The following is a 15,783-nucleotide window of genomic DNA, read 5'->3' as shown; positions in this document are numbered from 1 at the left end:
TAAGGTTTTAAGTTCTGCTGAAATCTTTAAAGAAAACTACATTTGCATTCATTCACGAGTAAAGTGTGTTAACCCCCTCCTCCAAAAAATCTGTGGGTCCTTACAAGGATGACAATCAGATCTATTTACACTGTATTGTTTCTAAATGTAGAGTTAAGTGGGTCCGTTATGATTAACTGAGAATCCCAAAAGGATCGACTTCAGTTCTGTTTGAGTTAACTGTATCATGATCCCTTCACAGGCTACTACATATTTACTACAATGAAAATGTTTAACAAAATGCCCACAGGGATACCACACACAGGTTTGCTGTAGGTCATGTGCATGTCATGTCAGAGGAAAGTTATGTTTTATTCAACAAAAGACAGCAAACTCTTCTGCTTGGTGGTTTAAGGCACTGTGGCAACATGTTACGCCAGGGCTTTCACACATAGGTTTAATACGACCATGAAGGTTTATATGCAAAGACAGTTTTGCCTCTGTAAACCACCACAGTGAATTTTAAAATCAAACTATCAATATGTGACTGAAGTGCATTAATTACAGACATTCCTATACATTTAATATAAAATTATTTGGACAAACGAATATAATTTTATATATGATGCTTTTAATACTTTGCAGCCAATGAGTGACTGAAGCCTGGACCCTTAGTGCTGTGTTTCCTCTCAAGCTGCTGCTTGTTTGTGGTTCTTCCTGCATTCAGTTTGGCCTTTCATAACTAAAAAGAAAAAAAAGCTCTTCTTGGTGGAAATTAAGTGACTGAATTGGCCTTTAAAGAACATCCCATTTCTTTGATTTGAGAAACTCCTGGGTTGCTTTTGCAGTATGCTTTGGGTCATTATCCACTTGCTCTGTGAAGTTGTGTCTGATCAGTCTTGCAGTATTTGGCTGAAGCAGAGCAGAGAGCGAGATAGAGAACCTTTTACACTTCAATTAAATGAGGTGCCCAGTGCATCAGACTACTGATTTGGCTGACTGAAGCTTTCCCTGTCTCACTTATGGGTTTGTTTAGGTTCCCAGTCCAATAATAACCTACAATACCTGCGCTGTAATCTCTTTGGGCCTCAAATGTGAAATTCCAGTGAAAATGTATTAATTTTGAGCTTCTGAAACTTGGCAATTTATTTTAAAAATGGCTTTAAATCCTAAACATTTAATGCAATTTTTGTGTAAAACCCCTTTAAATGAAGTCTGCTCCTCAGCGGCGGTGCACAGAACCAAAACTACAGAAAAAATGTGTCTTGGTCAAATAAATCGTGAATCTCAGGTGTACATGAATGTGCAGACACAGCTCGGGTGCAGGTACACTCTCATCTCCGTCCTCACTCCCTACTGCCTCACTGCGGCCGCTCTCAAACGTACGTGACGTCGTTTCCTCTCTCAAACATGGCGCAGGAGGCAGGTCGTTAATGGCAATCTGAGGGATTTACCCCACCTTCTGTGTTTATTTATGTTTGTCTGTTAGGGGCTCTGCGGCTGACATTACTAAAGGAATTACATCTCTGTTCGAGGAGGCTGCAGCCCCCCTTGGGACCAGGCACACCTCGCTCCAAATTCCGGTGCGACATGTTTGAGGGCAAAAAGACGAAAAACATGTTCCTTACACGAGCTTTGGAAAAGATCCTGGCCGACAAGGAGGTGAAAAAGGCTCACCATTCCCAATTGCGCAAAGCCTGCGAGGTGGCACTAGGTGAGTTGTGTTGTTTTAGCGTCACGTTGTTGCTGTCTTGGACTCATTGATTTAGACACGTCATGCACCCTTTCACTTATTAACCGGTTATCCTGCAACAATGTCGCAGTGTTTGGCAAGGCACCGTGTGCTTTTCGTTTATTACAAGCTGGCTCTTACTCCGGTCTTATTGCCCTGCGTAAGATTTCAGTAAAACCTATGCATTTAATTGACGTGGCACAGGCTCCGTGGAAATGATTCCGTATAAAACACGGAAATGGTGCAGGAGGGGTGGGTGTTTGCAACGCCGAAGCGATGCTGCGAAACTAGTAGCGATCTGTGCACAGGCCGGACATCACAGGGGAAACAAAGTTGTTTAAGGCTGTGTTTCTCTTTAGTCATCACCCTGACACACAAGCACACTCCATATATTCGTCGAGCGTAAACTGTGTTTCTCTAAACTACATGATTTCACCCCATTAAGGTGAGATGTTTGCGTCTCTTCCTGGTACAAAGTGGCCGTGCCCCGGTCAGTACAGGAAGGGCTGAAGACTTTTTTTTTAAATTTTATTTTATTACATCTGTTATTTATTAACCTTTTTACTCGGGTGGCCTCGTCTTCTCTGTAAAACTAGACAATGAAGTCGACTTGGCGAGAAGCTTGAGGTTGACAGTTGTCAGTAGCACCTTTATGCTAGGAATGGTGTCATTTCTAGGGGTGGAGAGAAGATAATTTCCGGTTAGTACAAAAATAAAATTACAGTTAGAAGGATTTATACCAATCAAAAGGGAACATCGTTTAATACAGCCTATTAATGATTAATACACGTTATAAATTGTACTTTCTGTTCTTATAAACGTGTTTCTTCGCAATAAACCCAAGATTGATCGGCGTGCTATCTAATTAACTGCGCTTTTATTTTGAAATGAACGTCACTGCACGTCTGTTTGACCTTTTACTACAGGCGTGAGCTTCACTAACGTTTGCTAGCAAGTGTGTCTTGGGAAACATAACCTTAGGGGTGATAATTAGTGGTAAATGTAAATTTTGTAAAACATTATTAACAACAAGGAAATTCGCCCCGTAAAACATATATTTTTTCTCATGTTGGAGTTAAAATTAGCTCCATGCAGGCTAGGATTTTTTTTTTTTTTTGTTTAGTTTTTTCCTGGTTAGTAATATGACACAGCTAGAGAAACAAAGAGTCCTGTTGTGAAGCAGCCAAAAATCCTACCTGTCCCAACAGTGCTGCCTTTATCAACACATGCAGCTGCTGAAGGCTTTTGTAGTGGCCTATAGGCAAAATACATGCAGCATATTTGTTTAGACTCTGCTGTGTTGTTTTGTGAAGCTAAACCACCCACATGAATTATATAGCTTTTTGTGCACAGAGCAGTAACATGGTGTTAATTCAGAATAGGAAGCTCTATGTAGCATGGCCTTAAAGCAGACGTACACAATTTGCATGGTTCTGTTCCTGTTATTAGTAGACAGTCGGTGGTGTTTCTTTATCTGGGGGGCTTAGGGACTTGATCTGATGATGTCATCAGTTGGTACTGATTGTCCTTTGCTTCTGATTTTCCTGCTTACCTCGAGGGTTTGATTAAAATGTAGACATTACAGCTGTGAGACAGAAACCAAGCATAAACCACGTGTAGTTTACACGGGCTATGCTTATTCATAAACCATTAAAGTCACCATGGTTACTGGCTGGCATATAGCATTTTAGCAGCTAGTTTGTTCACTACAATATGTTGTCATTCTGATTTAAAAATCGCTGGTTAACACTGAATCCTACTTAGCAGTCAGTGGCGGTGAATCTTCTTTAAAAAGAAAAAACAAAACAAAAAATAAAACCTTTTAACTTCCCAGTGAAGCCGTACGTGGGCGCTATGAAATACGAATCTCTGCAATAAGCGCAGTTGTAGCGGCGATGCAGTAGTGTATCAAAAACAACTGGGTGACCCAGTATACTGCTTGACTTACATAATCCCCTTTAGCTCTTGGAGCTCTGAGACATCTCTGAGAAAGTGCCTGTGCCACACTCTCCTCTCTGCTGTCACTGAAAGTCTTCCTGTTTCACATGGTGTCTGTTAAATACCCGTTATTTTCAGCGTTTTCCCGTCTGCAAAACAAGGTATCAGGAACAAGCTAAAAAGAAGCTACCTTCGCAAACAGTTCACCCTCATAACTCCCAAAGTGAAGTTCCTCCTGCGTTATCAGTTTCACTCGGCAGTTCACAAAAACTACATCATCTCAGTTTCTCACACTCCCCAAAGTGCCGCTTTAGCAGGGCCCTATTATCTGTGGATCTCACTGTCGGCTTCTTTGAGAGGAGCTGTCTGGTGGCAAAGAACAGTTAACTCAAAATGTCAAAGGCCCTTAGACCGTATATGCACACTACCTCCTTGAATTCGGCTCAGGCTTTGGTTCATTGTTGTCACAAGTTTCTATTTTCATGTGATTGGATCTGGTTGGTCTCATTGTTTTGTAAAGCCAGCCTCCTCTTTTCCTCGAGTAGCTCTTGTGGCCTTTCGGCTGGTGAAAGATTGGTAATGTGAATGTACACAGCAGTCTAAACCAGGGGGGCTCTCTTCACGCCTCACTGCTAAGAAGAAGGAGCACTTGTTTCCACCTGAGCAGTTCAGTCCCGCTGAGCACAATGCTCATTATCTCTCCCCTTAGGGGTGTATGATCTGAGGGTCAGCTGCAGAGGTCACAAGAAACCTGTTGCCGATGAAGTCCTGCAGAGTTACCTGCCAGCCAAGGATGAGTGAGACAGAAACACTGTGACTAAGTCAGGGATGTAATTTTTTTCGGTGTTGTTGTCAAATTTGATTGTAATGTAATACACAGTCACTCATTACCACAAAATCTTAATACATTGTTATACCAACAGTGGTAATAGATGAGAATAGTGAACTGTGTTTGAGTAGAGCTCGATCAGTACTGGACGTTTGGGGGGAAACTTATTTTTATATATTGACCCATATGCTTTACACTGGGGCAAAGTTAAAGCGACCTATGGTGGACACCCTGCTACTTACTTAGCCTTTTTCATGGTGATGCTATCCTGCTACATGTGCTGCACAGTCCTGAGGGCAATCCATGTTATAATATGGATACAGTTGAGATATATCTAACATGTTTTATATATAAATAACTATTGTCAGCTTGGTTTCTGTAAAGTACTGATTGTTTGGGTGATATTCATTAAATATGAATGCATTATAGGATGAATACTAAACAAATAATCAATAAACCATCATCTAGGTGCTATATTTACTCAGCCTGCAGACTTATGGAGTGCTAATGGTAAGTTCTGGTTTCATTGGTTGGTTCAGTAGAGCCCATCTCCTCCCTGGATTTCATTAATTCTTAAATAAAGTGGAATAGATGTTGGTGGTCTTTGTTCTGCGTTTTGTCACTCTAGCTTTTCTAGTAGGGCACTGATGCTGTGACTGCCAACCTTTGGCTGAGTCCATTTAAAAGAAAATTAAAGACATCTGGCCAACTGGTTCGGTCATGTTAAAAATGATGGTTTCTCTGTTAATGTGTACTATCACTTAGACTTCTCAAAGGTACCTGCACTTTCCTTAACTGCTACTCTGGCACATAGAGGTTAATAAACATTTAATAGTCAAAAATCTTCCAAGAGAAGCTTGTTTAATATTTAGCCAAAGTCCCGTGCTACTTAAATACATCTAACATTTATCAATATTTTTATTACTCCAACACTCATGAAGTCAACATGATTAGGAAATGTTTCCTGCTTATTGACTGAATTTGTGCTCCACTACAAGGTTTAATTTGGACCAAACAAAAAACACATTTCCAGCCAATGCCACTTCACTTTGAGCTTTGCTGTGGCAAATATTTTCCCTGTCCAAGGTCAAAAGAACCTTGAATGAAGCTGTAAACGGAGACAAAATCAGCAAGAGTTTGCAGGGTGTACTTTTGCACAGAGCTCAAGGCCGCTGCTTGCATGGACTACCTTCTCTTTAGAGCTGACCGGGAAGCCAACAGGACAAATGTACCTCTGATCATTAAGATTGGTGGGCACGTGCTCCTCCGTGATAAGCTGCACCATAGTCGCCACATGCTCAACCGCAATAAGCACAAGGTTACGAATGGTGCCGTCTGTTAATTGGGGTTTTTGACCACGATGCGCAAAGATGCCACACAGCCTTCCCTGGATGTGAAGCGCAGGAGCTCAAGGCTGCCGTCGGGGGGCAAGCCTTGAACGTCTGTACTCCTGCAAAATAACCAACACTAACTTGCATGCTTGACAACCTTTTACTGCCATCTTTCATTCTCCTCGTGAAAATTTAGCAGAAGGCAGCCAGTTTCCTTTTGATTTCTATGCAGCTGAGGCACACCAAGTAACCTGCTGATGACACCACCAGACATTTGGGGCATTGAGGCGTTGAGAAAGTGTAAATGAGGGAAGCAACAGCAGCTGTCAGCCTCCTTTTTTATGTCACTTTTATTTGCCAAGGTACTGTAAATGTTCGGGGCTGTTTGATCCTAACTAGAATCTGATTATACAGGCACAGTTCAGGTCAAATTCTTATAAGTAAGAAAGGCATCAGTCGAAAAAAGAATTCATCTTGGAGCTCTGAAAGGTTTGATATGACCTCGAGACTTGCATATATTATCTTTTTTCTTATTAGAGTCATGGCGGCACCTTCAGATTGCTTTTTTTGTCCAAGCAACACTTTAAACTCCAAGCATATTCAATTCAGAGTTATATACTATATATTTCTATACTACTTAATTTTAGATTGTAATGTATGTGTAAGAAGAGAAGTACAGTAGATTTATTGGGATAAATTGTTCTCCAATCATGTTTTCTCTTCTGTTTCCCTAAAGAAAAGGCCCCACGCCTGATTTCTGTCTCATTTCCACCCCTCCAGACCAAGTGCAGACACAAAAGCTGCTTGTAACCCCAAAGGTTGACTGGTGTTCAGATAGCGAGCAGTGGAGTAGTTAACATGGCGGAGCCTATTCTAGCTCTGAAAGCACAAATAATCCTTTTATCTGTGCAGTGGAGACTGTTTAGAATGTAGAAAGGAGACTGTTTTTGTCCTCCTCACACTTTGTTATGCTTACACTGATATGTCAATACATAATACATCATTTCTTTCCACTGATGCCTTCTTCAGTCCTGGGACAGGTGATAAATTAATTATAGTCTACTGCAAACAGATGAGGCACATGATGAGAAACCCTCCTCCCTTTGTGTTGCTTTCAGTTTCATCTTGCAGGACTTTTTTTTTATCGGGGTCATCTATCTTGTATTCATCTATTAGCTGTATTAATTTGTGTAAATTTGCTACTGAGCAAATTATGTGTCGCAGTGATAGTTTTTTATTGAGTTTCTGGATTTTTTGGGTGGGGAGGGTTTTTTTTTTCTTTTTTGCACCTTGGAGGAATATAAGTGTTTATAGGTACTTTAATATGGTTCAACTTATAAATAAGTCCAATGTCTGCAGACATGCTGGCTGTTAACCAGCTGGGTGCCATTGTTTATCATTGTGAAAGTCTGCAATTTGAGCCGTGTATTAATCTGAGTCTTAATTTAGATCAGAATGTAATGAATATTATGGTATTCTGAGCTTGTAGAGCTGTCAATACTTCAGTAGTCACATAGTAGAGACTGTAGAGATTGATTGGGAACATGCTGTGGAACAAAGGTCCCTGAACTGGATGAACTGGATGAGCTTTAACAAAGTGGTAACAAAGTGAATTCAACTCATACTCTCATGGCTACTTGAAACCGACTCCATAAGCAGAAATAGAAATATGTGCGGCCTGGTACAAAAAACACCTTTGCTTTCTGTATCTAACTTATGCTTTCATGACAGTTGTGTGTATATAGGGAGTTTATTTATTTAGTTTTTAAAACAATTCAACCATCAAATTTTTACTGAGGCTAAAAGTTTGGGCACGGCAAAAGGTAGAGGCAGACACAGCAACTGCTGCTGCTAGCAGGTTTGTGCTTCACCGCTGCTGATTCGAGACCCTGCAAAAGGGCCTCTGTGGTGGCAGTGTATTTTGGAGAATTTATCATTTAATTGCTTGGCAAATAAAATTGCCTTTGTGTGGATAACTAATAGAGTAAAATCAGTAGAACTCCAGTATTTCTAATAATGGACTGTCTGTGGATAAATTTTGCTAGCTGAGCTTGCTGTTGCTAGCAAACAGTAAAGCTCAGGGCAGGTGTGTGGTGCAGATGGAGCTCGTCTTGAAGTGACAGGAATGAAACATAGTCATTGTTGATGGTTAGTCTAGCTCACAAGCTAGCACTTTCTGAGTGATGTAAAGGGACAGTTGTATTAAACTGCACTACAAATGGTACAAAATGGTGCAGATACAGTAGTAGTGCACAATACAAGTTAACAACTTGTGTCCTTGTGCCAGCTCTCAAATGTCAGGTGATGTCAGAGGGGAATTTTAAACTTCTCTTTTTAACAAATGTCCAACTTCTGCCATAATACTAACAGTATCACTGTAATAATGAAGTATCACACAGTGCTTGTGAGTGTAAAGTTCCCCTAAACATGGCAGGGCAGGTAGAAGACGACAGGTGCACTTACAAAAATGACTTGTATTTACCTTCCCTAGGCTTAGTGTTTGTCTCCAGATTCTGTAGCCTGCACGCTGATAATAACCCGGTTTTAAAAGAAAAGCGGTTGTATTTCATACCAATAGATAGAAGAATGCTACATAATGTGTCCAACCACAGTGGAATTATTAAAGATGCATTAATTTTAATAACAAAGCCAACAGCTGAGTAATCGAGACCTTGTGGAGGCAGAGCGCTTTGGGACTTTTTGGCTACAAAATTAGAGCCTTGATTCAGCCATGGGAGTGAGACTGGTGATTAGAAGGGCTTATGCAAGTGCGAGTGAGTGGGCTGGTGGGACACACACATGCACACGGAAATGTAAAGCACGCATGCCCAAACGCATGAGTGCACATGTGATTAGGTAGCCCAGACAACCTCTGACAGTCGTTCCTTCTTCCACACCGAATGTAATTACCGCTGTGCAACCTTTTCTTTCATCGTGAACAGCAGAAATGTCAGAGGTCTGATTTTTCTCAGGCTTTCTTCGGTGATCGCAGCTACGCCATGTTTGCCTACAACAACAGTTTATTCTCAGATTGGTCAAATGTAGTGCATTAGTGTGAGCCTCTGTCTTGTGTGTGGATATTGGCTTAAAAATTAGGCTTAAATGCCTTTTGTTGATTATTGAGTGTACCTGAGATCCAATCATGACAGTCTGGATACCGGGTTGTAGTGTTTCACTGTGATCATGATTGTTTTTGGGGTAAAAGCAGTCTGACTAAAATGAATGTTCGCTGATCATTGCGTATGGTGCGGTTAGTGCCAACCGCAGGATCCATGCCAAATGCAGATGGGCTCTAAAGTCTTTGAAATGGAAATAGTGCTGCAGAAGGCGGATGCCCTTTGTCGCTCTCCAGCTCCTTTCTCAGGTGATGGAAACTGAGTCAGAAATTAACCTCTAACCTCTTGCATATGTATATGCATGTGCATTGGTAGCGATTGCTCCCATTGTGAAGAAGTGTTGTGTTATCATAGTGGAGATTTTTTTTTTTTTTTACTCATCCAAGGTCCAGGAATTGATCAGGCTGCAGTGAAATCCTTCACATTGTCTCTCTTTCTTATGTCTTATTTCTTCTGTGTTATAGATGATCAAAAACATGTCTGATTACAGTCTAGAAATGATTACTGTCCGCCTGCACTGTGGTGGCAGCTTCACAAAAACAGCAACACAATGCTTCTATTGCACATACAAAAACCCAACCCCATAATCATAGAGCTAATAAAAAGGCAGGTTTATTAAGCTTATTTTCTTTGGAAAATAGCCTCGTCCTTGCCTCTGCTTCCTCTCGCTTTCTCCCTTTTCTCTCCTCCCTCTGTGTCTGAACCCAGTGTCCCCTCCCAGCGAGCTGTTTTCTAGCTGCTTGTCTTGTGACGTGTTGCGGAGCATCTCCAGAGAGCTGCCTGTTTATCTCTCTCCCTCCCACCAGTGTAGCAGCCGTGTGCATGCGCTGCTGTGTCTTAATTGATGAAATGTTAGAGGTCTCGTGAGATTTTTTTTCTTTTTCTTTCTTCTTCTAGTGTGGGCGCATGCGCGTTTTTGATTGCATTTGATTGTTATTCCGCGCATGAACTTTACGCTGGCTAAAAATGTCTACTTATTGAATTAGTGTTGATCCAGCAGCTTTAGTCAGCTGAGATATATTTGCCCAGGTGAACGCATCCTCTCAGGGCTGCCATTGAGTGCATCTACCTGCTGTGCACACTGTTGTTGGCGTCAGTGATAATGAGCGAATCCTGCAACAAGACAACCGTACTGCAACATTTCGGAGAAGAATTGCACCCTGGATGGGTTACAGTTTTATTTCTGTTTATTTTTGCTCCAAGCCTTCTCTCACAGATGTCCATGTAGAGTTTACTGGTAGTAGCAAAACGCAAATGTCAAACATATCCTAACAAAATTTTTCATTTGGTCTCACTGAGACAGAAAAATAGAGAAACACCTATTGATTTGCATAGCAGTAAAGCTAAACTGGCAAACAGAAATCGACCATTTGCGAGTTTACTGAGGCGCCAAAAGTTTTTGTGTGCACTTTGTTTGCACCACCTGCTGCACCCCTTTTCCTTCTGACACTAGGTTGGTACTTGACCTTCTCGAGATGGGCAGCTTCATTGCCTTACAGCCTTTTAGCCCTGTTTAGATTTAATGTAGAGAAATAAGTGAAAACTTGTCCGATTCTCGTCACCATGTCTACTTGCAGCAAAAGTAACCAACGACATGCATAAACACACATGAGGAGGCCTTAGGATGTGTGACTCCAGGGTTTACGGTCCTGCCGACTTATTCCTGTGGCTACTCGCAGATTGCTGCTGAGGCTGAGGAATGCTTCGTCATGGCACTCGGGCAGGGTGGCGCACGGGAAGGGGGGAGACTCAACTTAGTCTGCAAGTAGCTCCCGGCAGCAGTGGGAGACGAGAGGGAGCAGGTTGTTTTGAAGCAGGAGTTTGATGTGTTGTACGTATGATGAAAGCAGGCTGTTGTTCTGCTCGTGCTAGCAGACTTGGCGTTTTCTACAATTCATCACCACGTGTAGCCGGGGCGTCTCGTAAATGTAGTACACTCTTAGCCTCGGTACAGACTTCCATGAATATTCAAGCACATCTTTTATCAACGCTGTTTACAATCTCAGAACACAAACACTCCTTTTTGAGGAACGGGCTGTGAACTGTAGTGGTCAACAGCATATTTCTCATTCAGTCATTGCTACATTTTCTTCTCTCCTGGTTTTAAACTGGCAACCCTCCCACAATCCCACTGCTAACCTTTTGCTCAGGGCTTCCAAATACTTCCCGTGCTGATTCATCAGCCTTATCTACTATGGCTGCCTATTGGAATGCTAAGTGGCTAACTACACTGTTGTGTACATATCTAAGCCATGATCAGCTTTTGCTGTAGCTCAGTGTAAGTGTGATTGAAGGGGATCACTGATAAGCCCCTGTGAAACACATATTATATAAAGCACTACAGGAACCTGTCTCGGTTCACTGTCAGGTTCAGCGATTGAGTGTGATGTTGGTGTCTCTCTCTTCACATCAGGCTGTGCTTATCCTAGCATCTCAGTCAGGCACTGTCTCTTACACATATGAGGTTTTTGTGCTTTCATCTGTCAGATTATTGGCTGTTAGTTGCTCATACTGTTATATCTGTGTTGTGTATGGCTCACACCCTAATATCAAATCACCGTGCCTTACGTGCTCTTTTCAGATAAGTGCATTGTTTTAGTAGTGCTGTCATGCTGTCAGGGGTGGGATTTGGTTGTTTTGTGTGAGCTGGCTTCAGGCTGAGGCACTGAAGCTCGGGTCTCTTCACGATGTCATCATCTCATGAATTTTTCACAGGCGGCCTTCATGTGTAGGTGTCACATAGCAGACTTTAGTTCACAGGCAGGGACGCGAGCAAAAAGAAGCCGTGATCCGCTCCGAAACGTAAATAAAAACGGTTAAAGCAGTTATGAGTGAGATATAAATCACATTGTGATATTTGGTGGCGCTGACTCAGCAGCTTGCATAGGTGTTGTGATACATAAGCTAGTTGGGGTTGCAGAAGTGAATGTTTTCTAAATATGAGGAAGTTTTTGTTTAGGTTTTTTACTTACCCATCAGGAGGCTGTTAATATAGCAGGTGCTACAGTATGATTTTATTGTGGGGAGGTACTTGACTAGAATGTGTGTGTCTGTGTCTATGTGCTTGAAAGTATTAATAAATGCCCATTTTGTGGTCTTGCCAGCACTCAGAGGCTGCACTCTACCCACTCTTGCCTTTATACAGGTGTGGAGACTGCATTCACTCCAGAGCAGAGTGGAGCAATGATTAGCCAGCTTTTTACTGACCCTCTCTGCAGCTTAGAGACGGTTTTATTGGGAAGGGGGCACTTCAGTAAATGACAGCCTCAGGGTATGTGGGCTCGCCCTAAAGTATCTAGGCTAAACTTTTTATAGGACTGGCAGGGTTAGCTGGAGTGTGTGAACACAGGTGCTCAATCTAACAACTAGCGTCTCATTTTAAGAAGTAGTCCTGTGTGATTATACACCAGAGAAAGACATAGTTCTATACGTAGTTGACCCACTTGTCCTTGGATGATGAAAGAAACGTGTACTGCAGGCCTAAAAAGACTCTCTCCAAGGGGGTCAGATTGGATGTGCAGACATTATTGCTCATTTAAGTCGTAGTGTTAGGATCTGGGTCAAAGTCAGGGTAAGAGTGAAGAGACAGAAAGTTGGGGGAGCTTTCAAAGACTTTTTGTTGCTTTGTGATGTGGGCGATGGCTGATGAGCAGGATGGCTCCCTGTAATGTATCTTGTGAGTGTATGTAAGCTATAAGAGACCTATAACAGATGCATTAAGACACCTGTTATGGATTAATCGGAGCAGTTTCCTGTCCGCCAGTCATTTAGCTGTAATCCTGGCACAGCAAAATCAACCCTGTAAGTAAGAAAGAAGTTGAAACAATTGATTTTCATTGATAATGTTTCTACTAGTTCTATTTTGTGACTTTAGACAAATGAGCCAACTTTATTGGGATTTTTGTTCATTTTGAGAAATCTCTGCCTATGGGGCAGTCTGATTTTTGAAGTTTTAGTTACAAAGTTTCCAAGTTTTATCAGCTGGCCCACAAAAGCCCCTTCAGTGGACCCCTGCTCTTTTCCAAGTGTGCTCATCGGACTGAAAAGCAGTGAGCCAATTGGCTTCATCTGCATCACTGTCACCCCATGTGACAGCTGTGTGGAGGAGGTCTTACTCTCTTCTCCTGTTATTTCCTCTTTTATACCACAAACAAGTGTGCAGAAAGCTTTAGTTATGCAGCACTAACACTAAATACCTTGGTACACCTTGGTTTCTTTGTTGCTGACCTTGAAGATATCGTAAATCAAGAATGAGGCTTGGTAAATAAATCACAAAGGGTTGACTTCTATCAGCTTGTGATAGGAAACTAAAGTTTGGAGATATCCTATGTGGGAAGGCTCCTTTAGATAGTTTGGTTTATTGGACAATTACAGCCCAGTTTGATCTCTAGTGGGATAGACCATTCAAACCATTAAATAACCAGTAATCTTTTTCTTTTCTTTTTTCTTTATTTTGCTACAAAAACAAAACCCAAAACATCCTAAATATGTTTACACTGATTAAAAAATTTCCTCTGCTAAGTAAGAATATAAAGCTGTTAAGGCATACTGTTCAAACAGCTCTTTATCTTCTGTCATCATAGAAACACTAGTGTTCTTCTGCGGGGTGGGGCTGGTTTCCTTGTCGGTAAGAAGGCTGTAAAACTGGCAGGGAAACCGAAAGATCAGATAAGCACTCTCATAATAACTTTAATTTTAAATGAAGTGGAAAGTTTAAAATGATGCCCTCCTACCCTGCAGTTTTCATACTTTGCGAAGCCATCCATTGGGTCTAGATTGGACCCTTTGGCTGTTTTCTGGCCTGTGCTTTTCTTCATTTCTTCCACTACATTGAACTTTTTACTCGTGTCTTCTGGCCAAAAGTGTGCCTGTGAGTTTTCTGATTGAGACCACAGATCACACTTTGATAGCTCATTTGTGCTTCCTTGTCTTGTTTGTGACAAGTGCAGTGTTTTGGCTTTTATATAGCAACGTAATTCAGCTCAGTATCCAAGGAAGGAAACCATTACATCATGACTCAGTTAGTAAAAGTGGAGACAAATTAATAAGTGTCTAGGGTTCTGTGTGTGTTAATGCTACTCTCTCATCTTTGCCCACTTCCTGCTTTGCCTCACAACTCTGCATATGTTTTGCTTTGAAACCCACGACTGGCAAAGCGGCCATAAATTTCCATAACTTTAACATCCATCTCATGTCTGTCCAATCCTAGGAGTGTCCAGCACTGTTCCTCCTTATCATTATTACCACCAGCCACTGTTGCTATGGTTTCAGTGTTCAAATCCTGAGGTGACAGTTTCTCATCGATGCACGGAGCTAATTACTTGATGCTTACTTACACAGTCAACGTGACAGTCCCCACCCCTCCTGTCAAAATGACTGGTTTTGTACTGGCTGCTTGTTTGACTTCTCTGTGCATTTGCATAAATCTGATAGCAATCCAAATAATTGCTTGACGTGAAGCTAATGTTGATAGTGGAATAGCCAGGGGTCAGCACGATTATAGTTTCACACATCCCATAATAGAGGCCTCTAGAGACTTATTGGAATTTTAGTGTCATGCAATACCGACAGTAAGCAGAGCAGGAGAGATGCAATTTTACACCACGTTTTCTTTCATGGTAACATGCAGTGCCTGCAGTGATGTAGCACTGATGTTTGACTGGGTCTTTTTCTATCACGTTTGCTTTTTTCCTGTTAAACTGAAGGGATAGAAATCTGAAAGATCGGACGTTAATGATTATTCACTTTGGAGACTATTTCTTAAGAGCTAATTGGTCAAGGTTTGGTCAAAATTGAAATGGTGTTCACTAAACGAGGTATCAATGCGACACACTAACTTAACTCTAAAACTGACCCATTCAGAGTTGATATTACAGCTTCAGGGTGCCAGCGTCTCAAATGCTCGTGCACTGCAGTAGTGCTGTCGTGGAAGGAAAGCTCTGCGTTGCACAAACTTTATTGTTTTCTGTGAAATGCTTTCCATTTTCTTCCCTCCTCCTGTTTTGCCATTTGCGAACTAAGTTCTTCTTCGTTCTTGTAAAGTCTTGGCAGGCGATATAGGCGATACTGCCACCATAGCTTCCTGTAGTGTAATGCAGTTACAAAAGCACATATGACGCGTTGAGAATTTTATTTATGGGCGTCATCGATTATGCCGACTAATTGTTTCAGCCCTAAACAATTGGTCGGCAATCGACACCTAATTCGGCACACCTTGCTAGTACCATGTTGGCCTTGAGAACTGCCTTGATCCTTTTGTGGCACAGATTCAACATGGGTGCTGGAAGAATTCCTCAGAGATTTTGGTCCATATCGACATGACAGCATCACACAGTTGTTGCAAATTTATCAGCTGCACATCTATGATGTGAATCTGCTGTTCCAGCCCATCCCAGAGGTCCTCTATTGGATTGAGATTTGGTGGCTATGGAGTGCATTGGAGTACAATGAACTCATTGCTCATGCTCAAGAAACCAGTTTGAGAATATCTGAGACTTTTGCATCTAAAACAAAGCAGCAGGAACCCTGTTTTTTGACACTGTGCGTTGGGCTACATACAGCTCCTGCACAAACACACACAGGGTGACAACAAACCAGGTGAAGATGGCTAAGTATGGAAGAATAGCTCAATCAGCCACAATGTTAAAACCCCCTTCTCACTATAGTGCGGGTCCTCCTTGGGTATACTGGAGTGGATCCTTTGGGACTGCATGGAGGCCATGGATTTGAACTCTTGGGTTTCTTTGTTGTGTCTCTTGACTCGTTCCTGTGCAGTTTTATATGTGGCAGAGAAATGTTGTTCAGAGATGTGCTGATCTACAGTCTTCTGTCTGTTGTTAAGCAACATCATGATAATCA

The 15,783-nt window shown here is 41.8% G+C and overlaps 1 protein-coding gene across 2 annotated transcripts in view; it reads left to right on the top strand.

Annotated features, from left to right (window-relative positions):
* The first annotated feature begins 1,359 nt into the window (after positions 1 to 1,359).
* The window catches only part of arfgef1 (ADP-ribosylation factor guanine nucleotide-exchange factor 1 (brefeldin A-inhibited)), a 52,890-nt gene continuing 38,466 nt past the window's right edge, over positions 1,360 to 15,783 (top strand). For both annotated transcript variants that reach the window (XM_082545884.1, XM_082545885.1), the window contains exon 1: positions 1,360 to 1,693. In XM_082545884.1, the coding sequence (XP_082402010.1) occupies positions 1,570 to 1,693 (124 nt within the window). In that variant the 5' untranslated portion in view covers positions 1,360 to 1,569. The remainder of the gene's footprint in view (positions 1,694 to 15,783) is intronic.

This window comes from Aulonocara stuartgranti (assembly GCF_965226115.1).
Source record: "Aulonocara stuartgranti genome assembly, chromosome: 9".
Lineage (NCBI taxonomy): Eukaryota > Metazoa > Chordata > Actinopteri > Cichliformes > Cichlidae > Aulonocara > Aulonocara stuartgranti.
Note: the sequence above shows the minus strand (reverse complement) of the source record. Positions and strands in the feature narration are given on the sequence as shown.